General features: G+C 43.2%; 1 protein-coding gene across 1 annotated transcript in view; it reads left to right on the forward strand.

Annotated features, from left to right (window-relative positions):
• The window catches only part of TIPE3 (TNF alpha induced protein 8 like 3), a 37,337-nt gene extending 30,680 nt beyond the window's left edge, over positions 1-6,657 (forward strand). Inside the window, exon 2 of the mRNA XM_015872889.3 lies at positions 3,729-6,657. Coding sequence (XP_015728375.1) covers positions 3,729-4,291 — 563 coding nt within the window. The 3' untranslated portion in view covers positions 4,292-6,657. The remainder of the gene's footprint in view (positions 1-3,728) is intronic.
• The last annotated feature ends 1,314 nt before the right edge of the window (positions 6,658-7,971 follow it).

The raw sequence follows: 7,971 nt of genomic DNA on the forward strand, positions 1-7,971 counted from the left end.
CACATTTCCGTCAGCTTTGCTGACTCCTTGAAGGCTGCCTCCTGCTGCAGAGGCTGCAATGCACTTAAAAAACAAAAAATGAGGATTCAGGAGTATTAAAAATAATTCAGCTTCCTCATCATCTTCATTCTCCTGCGGACTTCCCTCTTTTTCAGTTCAAGATGCAGCCCTTCAGTAACTTGCAGCACAGCTGTAGGGGCCTGTCCTGACTCACATCACCTCCCAGCCCTCAGCAGCCCTGCTCACCTCCATGGGGCCTGTGTGGGTCCAGCAGCACAGCTCCTACAGCCAGCAGTACAGCTCAGAGTCAGGTGCTCCCAGTTCCAAAGGGAGGTAACACACAGCTGCAGGCGTCGTTGCTTCAGGTGAGGCAGAGTTGGCATTCAGCTAATTGATGAATTAGCACAAAAGCTGTAACAGGCAGTTCAGTAACAGCTCCTGGTGTCAGATACACAATCTGACCTCCACAGGTGGGGCAAAACTGCTTCATATCCCTGCTCTTCAAGCAAGCTAATAGAACTTTTTAAAATGGCGCTTGGCAAACTCCACAGGAACTCTGCAGACCAGCTCCTGCTCAGTAGATCTTTACCTGTGAATGAACACTCCCTCCAGAGTTCAAGGCAATGTCACTTCAGCCTTTTGCCAGGGGTGAAAATGTCTCGGCTGCAGAACTTTATTAAGGCTTTGGCGTAGAGGTGGCGAATTGGATTCATCTGCTTGGGGTGGTCGTTTCCACATCCTCATTTCCACATAATCAGATATGTCCTCAGCCGTGCATAGCGGGGGCAGGTGCTACGTCTGCTGTCACTTATGTAATGGCTGGATGGATATGTACACAGAAATGCAGTCGCTGAGCATTTAATTCCAGCCATTTTGTGCTTGGCACAGCCATCTGGAATTGTATTATTTTGAGAATATTACAGATGCTCTCACTTCTTCATCTCAAAAACTCTTAAAATTCTTACAAAAATCTTATCTCCCCTCCCTACAGCTGCCAAACTCTTTTCACACTGCTGCCATGAGGCAGTCCGTTATCCAGTAACCCTGTCATTGGGGTTAGTGCATGCGAGGCAACCCCGTGAGGAGCAGATGGTGGTGCAGTGAGTTGGGCTCAGCGCTGCTCTGCTGGGCTGGATACAGGCAGCCCCCAGCCTGGTGCTGGTCAGGCCCCGGTGACCCTGCCATGAAAATACAGGTCTGTGGAGCTGAGCAGAAAGGCGCTGAGGGGTCAATCCCTTTGCAAGGCCTTTAGGTGAATTAAACAGGGAGAAAAATAAACCTGAGGCAGAATCAGTCCTTATTTAAATGAAAACTAAGACACCCAAATTACTGTAATGGAGGTTAACCACTACCCAGCAAAGCACTGTGCTGGGAGGTTGGGTTTTCTTTTTCAGGTTTGGTGTAATGTTTCTGAATGCTAATAGCATCTATAACGCTGTTGCTGATTTATTTTGCTGTGTGAAAGAAAGCAGAAAATAGAAGCTCTGTCTGTAGGAGGCAAAGATGTTTAAAGAGAAACGTATTGCAGGAAGAGTCTCACCGTAAACCTGCAGTCCTCAGGAGAGCTAGGATTTCATGTGGCAAACCTCTTGCTGTCCAAAGAGCACTGTCCAAACGCTCCTTGAGTTCCAACAGCTCAGAGCTGTGCCAGCTGCCCTGGGGATCCATTCCATACCCACTGCATAATTATTTGCAGGTTCTGATCAGAACAGATACCGGGCAACCGCATCCACTTAATTAATAGCAAACGCTTGCAAACAGACACTAATATTAATCTTCCATTTTCCTTTGTCAAATGCACATAATTATTCATCATGGATACTATTTATATTCCAAGATGCTGCAAAGTGAAAGAATGCTCTCATCCTGCCTTTATCATTTCTAGATTAAATCACCGTTTTTCTATTTCTTCCAGTCAGCAGACCGGGCCCACAATTTGCTCTCCCAATGACAGGCCATTCTTTTAAGCGCATTGAATTATGTTTTCCAGGTGGTGGCTCAGCTGAAATTAAATGGCATTCTTTTGTATAGCTCACTAGTACAGCTACAGTGCACCAGGAACGATGACAACTTCAACGTGACATTCTAGTGAACTTGGAAAACAGAATTTAAACAGGATGAGGGGCTAGGACAAGGGGGAATGGTTTCAAACTAAAAGAGTGGAGTTTTACATTGGATATAAGGAGGATTATAATAAGAGTGGTGAGGATCTGGCACAGATTGCCCAAGGAGGTGATGAGTGCCCCAACCTTGGGGCAACCCAAGGTCAGGTTGGAGGGGATCTATCAGCTGCAGGTGTCCCTGTTCAGTGCCGGGGAATTGAGCAAGATGGTCTTTAAGGGTCCCTTCCAACTCAGACAAATCTATGATTCAAAGGCTGTTTAAATGCACATAAGTACTGCAGCCTCATATGACAAAGTAGAAAGCACTGAGAGGAAGAAGAGGCTGTGGTGAACCACAACAGTTGTGAGGGCCATGTAGAACACCAGTACATAGATATAAAACCCTGGACTTCCCACAGCCACTGGCAGATCCCCGCTGCACAACTGAATTACAGCACTGCTGTTGCAGGCACTGCCAATGTGCTAATGGCTGGAAAAGGCCTCGTGAGCTCAGCCAAAAACCCACTCGGGCTCCAAAATCAAATCAGCACTGTTAGCTTTTAATTCTTTTTTTTAACCTTTCAGCATTCAGGTTCCCCAGCAGCTGGCAAAGGGCCCAACTGCTCTGTGCCTCACATCAGGCCAAGGTCCCCAAGCTACACACATGCTCATCAATGACAATGTGCCCTTGGAGCCAACGGGAACTCCACTACACAGTACTAAACTGGGGCCTATTTCAGATGAAATCTTTTCATTTACTCTATTTTGTCCACACAGGGTCTGTTAAAAACAAACAACTTTAAGATAAAAAGCAGGGAAAGCTCAAATTAATCACTACCAGTAATTACCATAGGATGGCTGGGGTTAGAAGGGACCTCACAGATCATCTAGTTCCAACCCCCTGCTATGGGGATTCCATATATATATTGGCATGATTCCATGCCAATCACTACATCAGCACTACATCAGGTGGCCCATAGCCCCACGCAGCCCAGCCTTGAACACCTGCAGGGATGGGGCATCCACAGCCTCACCACTCTTCTCTGTGAAAAACTTCCCCGAACACCTATTCTTGTATTTATTGATGACTGTACAGAAAGTAGCTGAAGTATTTTCAGCTGGCAGGAATCACACGAGGGAAAAAAAATAATCACAGCCTAGAGTTTTGCAAGTCGATAGCAAGTTAGAACGGCACAATTACTGGAGATGCAGCAAACCAAATGCACGTTTGTGACTGCCATAGTAGCCCTCATGGGCAGTGCTCAGTCTGACCGTGGAGCAACAGTGCCTCCCAAAGGCAAGAGGTAAAATTCCCTCCGGTTTGAGTAAATATTTGCGATTATTTTGTTCTTATTTAGCTCCATAGGCACAACATCTCAAGAGATCTCTCTGCCAAGCAAGCTTTAACACTGAACTACTGCCTAGAAAAAGCTTTGCTAGTGAACCAATGGCTAGCAACGACCTGGCCTAGGTATCCCCAACCTGGACATCCAGTTTTTCAGTGACAGCAAGACCTGTAACATAGTTAATGCTTAAACACACGGGTGCTGCTTTTTTTACCTGATGGTAAAAATGATTCGCCAAGTAAAACCGACATTTTCCCTCTTTTCTGCTATCCTGAAACAGGTCCTGATTGCTTCAGTTCCAAGAACCTTGCACTGCAAGCCCAGAAAAAGATCCTGAGTAAAATGGCAACCAAAACCATGGCGAACATGCTCATCGATGACACAAGCAGTGAAATCTTCGATGAGCTGTATAAGGTAACAAAGGAACACACCAGAAACAAAAAGGAAGCCCACAAAATTATGAAAGACCTGATTAAAGTGGCAATAAAAATTGGGATCCTCTATCGAAACAATCAGTTCAACCACGAAGAGATGGAAATTGTAGACAAGTTCCGGAAGAAGCTGAACCAAACTGCCATGACAATTGTCAGTTTCTATGAGGTGGAATACACGTTTGACAGAAATGTTCTTGCAGAACTTCTGAATGAGTGTAAAGACCTTGTGCATGAACTCGTAGATCGGCACCTGACCCCGAAATCCCATGGGCGCATCAACCACGTCTTCAATCACTTTGCAGATGTGGAGTTTCTAACTGCCCTGTACAGTCTTGATGGGGATTGTCGGCCATACCTCAAAAAGATCTGTGATGGCATCAACAAACTACTTGATGAGAAGATCCTTTGAAACTGTGCTCAGAAGCAAGAAAGCAGCCAAAAACTTCTGTCTAGAACTGGCCATCCTTCATGGGCCATGGTGAGCATGAGAGCCTCCTTCCTGCTCTTCTTACTGCAGTCTCCAGTAGGAGCCAGAAAGTGCTCACTTGGCTCAAGATGAAGGGGAAAACCCTAAACCAGAAAGCTATTGATTTTAATGTTTCGTTCACAGATAACTGAGTCTTTCCCAAGGCGTGGCATGAAAAAAAACCGCTGATATATATTGTTCAGAAATAGATTGCTGTACATCATGATCTCACTAGCTTTGTGTTCGAGGCTGAACACATGAAAAGAAAGTAAGCTCAAACGCATGGCTGTGTTAAAATAGGTGATGGCAACAGAGCAATGCATGGAATTTAGCCAGGCTGCCCTGGGTGTGTATGTTGTTATTATTCCAGCAGTAAGTGAAAAGGCTTAGATGCATTAAGCTCTCTCCTTTTAAAATGATCGGGAATCAGTGTGAGAACACACCTCTGGATTCACATGGTACTGAAGTCTTTTTAGGGATAACAAACAATACAAACAAGTAAATCAGAAGAAAATTTGAAGAGCCGCTCTATAAAACAGTATTTTCATTAGAAATTTTTGGCTTATACCCACTCATTAAAAAGTTGCATTTGAATTTTGCAGAACAGCTCAGTGATTGAAGCTCAAAGGCAATCAGAAAAAACAGATGAAGTAGTACCTTAGTTCTCCCTGCCTCAGGTGCTGTGTGTTTGATAACATTGGATGAGTTTAGGCTGGATGTTATGCTGCTCTTTGCACTCGTACTGTTCTGTCAGTCAGAGCAAAATATTCCTTGCACTTTGGAAGAGGAACACAATTAAGTAACCACTTGCTCTACAAAGCAACATTAACATCTCAAATCCTCGATACCATTCAGCCTCGGTAAAGCTCACATTTTAATGTGTCTGCAGTATTAATTTGTACTAACAGTGACAAAGAAAAAACCCATCTGCTATGCTCACAGTGCCATCTGAACGCAGTATATGCACAGTATATGCACAGCCCTTTGATGAGAACACTACTAACTCTGGTGAGCTTCATAAACAACCCATGGGTTAAGAGTGTTCTCCTTTTTTTTAAGCAAAATACACTGATGGCCTGAAACAAAAAAATGTTTTGCAAAGAAACACTGGTTTCTGTCAAGTTTTGCTATGATTAAGAGAAGCAGAGTAGATAAGGCAGTTTGCTGCTTGCAGAATCTTACAACCAGGTTGATGCTGCTGGCTGACCCTACATAAGGGAAGTATGTGCAAAAATCTCTCTGTGCCCCATCTCTTATCTTCTAGGCTCACCTCAGTCTGCCAAGGCTTCATTCAGGGCTTCTCCTTCCTCATGACACAGGGAGCAGACAATCCCATATATTCGAAAGCCATTCCTCTCTAAGAGCTTCCAAGCACTGTCACCTACCATTTTAAGACAACAAAAGAAAATGGTGTTCCCATTTAAACTCTTCAGTACAGAGGTAAATTCTATTCTTATTCTTCTGCCTTTTCTCACCCTGAGAATAACCACTGAACTTCCCTTCATACAGTTGAGAACACCCATACCTAGACTATGTATTCGCTGCAGTTAGAAGTGTCCATTCCCAAAAGAATGCATTTGGAAGCAAGGGAAAATGGCAGCACAAAACATTACCAGAGCAGTTTGATAATGACGTAATTTTCCGTCATGTTTCCTACAACCATATATAGTATATTTAGTAGCAGTGAATGGAGACTATTCCTTTACAGCACAGCACTATAATGAGACATGAACTTTTGGGATTGTAAGTCTATTAAGAGTTGCCTTACAAGGTTGCAAGTTCCAACATTTGCAGAGCCATATTTACACACACCATTAGCTGCTTTCTTTCTTAGAGCACGGATCTGTCAACCAATGCTTCTGAACAGTAGTTATTATATCCAACACTCCTGTTCCAGTGCACAGGTCACATCTGCGTGTTTGTTTCTCTTGTGGCAAATATGTAAGTTTGGTTTGGTTGGATTTTTTAAGTCAGAGCAAAAGATTTTTCAACACTGAAGATGTCCAAAACAAAAGGGATATCTCCTGTATCGTGACTTCATTCTCGTGTGTTGCAAGTACCAATATTCCAGATTCTGATATTTTAGATGAGCCAGCTAAACATCTGCCATCTTATTTATAAATCAGAGTAGCCTTAAGGAAAGATGTTTTTGAGTATTTATCATACTTGCATATCCAGTATATTCATTGTTTACTTTTGTACTAGTAGCTTGGTATGTAACAACATTGCTAAGTACTGGCAATGTTCAGGTCATCTTCAGTATATGATGTATTATCATATTTGTGGATTAAAAATGTGTGATTACTGCCTCTTTTTTCTTTCATTTGATTTCTTTGTTCTACTACCCGATGTAAATTGAAATTAAACAGCAAGAGGAGGGAATCTGTTTAATCTTGTCATCTTCAATGTTTGCAACTGCAATGCTGTTTGAAAACCATATTTTGTGAATGCAGGAGGAAGGCAGATGGACAAATCAGGTGTTTAAAAGAAAACTGGAAAGCAGCAACAAAGGAAATCCCTGTTTTTCATACTTGTACATTGTTAGCACATGAGCCAACGATGATACTGCACCATCTGTTCTGCAGAGTGGTTCAGGGGCTTTCAGCCTAAGAACCTCCCTGCAAACCACACAGAAGACCTGCCTTCTGGGCCCAGTCTCATCTCAGGTACAGCCAAGAAGATACCTCTGTGCCAGGGCCAGAGCAGCTGTAACATGCTTAAGACTTTTTAGCAAGCATGTCTTGCAACTATTTCATCATTTCATTTAGTTCCTGTTTAGCTACATGTGATTTAGGTTAGAAGATGTTCCTGGCACAATTCAAATCCCAACCCTAAACATGTAGATGCAAGAACTTACCTGAATTCTGTAACAGCAAGCATATGTTCTTCTTTCCTTATTCCCCCCCAAAAAATACACTGTCAGCAGTTCAGGACTTGCAAGCTAGCTGGCACAAATAGAGAAAAGTTAATGGAAATCTTATTAAGTGGTACTTTAAGTTACACTTCCAGTAAAACATTGACCTTAGGTTAACTTTATTAGTCATACCATGGCAGGACTTGATATTCTCTGCTTTATCACTGCCAACTTTATAACATAGAGACATTAACACAGAAGAAATCCTCGGGAGTGACTGCGTTTGCCATCCTAGTGAAGTTGCAGAGGTACCACAGAACAGAACATTGCACTGGGCGTGTGATCTTGGTGTTGGAGAAACACACTCATAGAAAGGCAAACAAATGACCCTGAGAAGACCAAAAGGTAAAACACAACTTCCTCACATCACAGCAACAGAACTGCAAGAGTGAGCAAGCTGATAAAAACAGGAAAAATACTGATCCTATGAAACTTCTCTGTTGATTTGATTTTGCCCTGAACTCTAAGATGCTCACAGCACACCAGAGTGAACCAGTGAAGCCTCCTGGTACCCCTCAGGTTCTCCAAAATGCTGTTGATCCACCTGTTCAGAAAGTCAATACACTCTGAGCAGCCACCAGTCATCCCTTGAAAGTAAAACCCTTCATGCTAATTACATCACACGCTCAGTTCCTTCCAGCCTACTTCTACACACCTTTCGCTTTCCCAGAAATCACATTAGCCATTCCAGACCCACTAAGTCACAAAG

Source organism: Coturnix japonica, chromosome 14 (assembly GCF_054131305.1).
Source record: "Coturnix japonica strain WE chromosome 14, WE-NBRP24, whole genome shotgun sequence".
Lineage (NCBI taxonomy): Eukaryota > Metazoa > Chordata > Aves > Galliformes > Phasianidae > Coturnix > Coturnix japonica.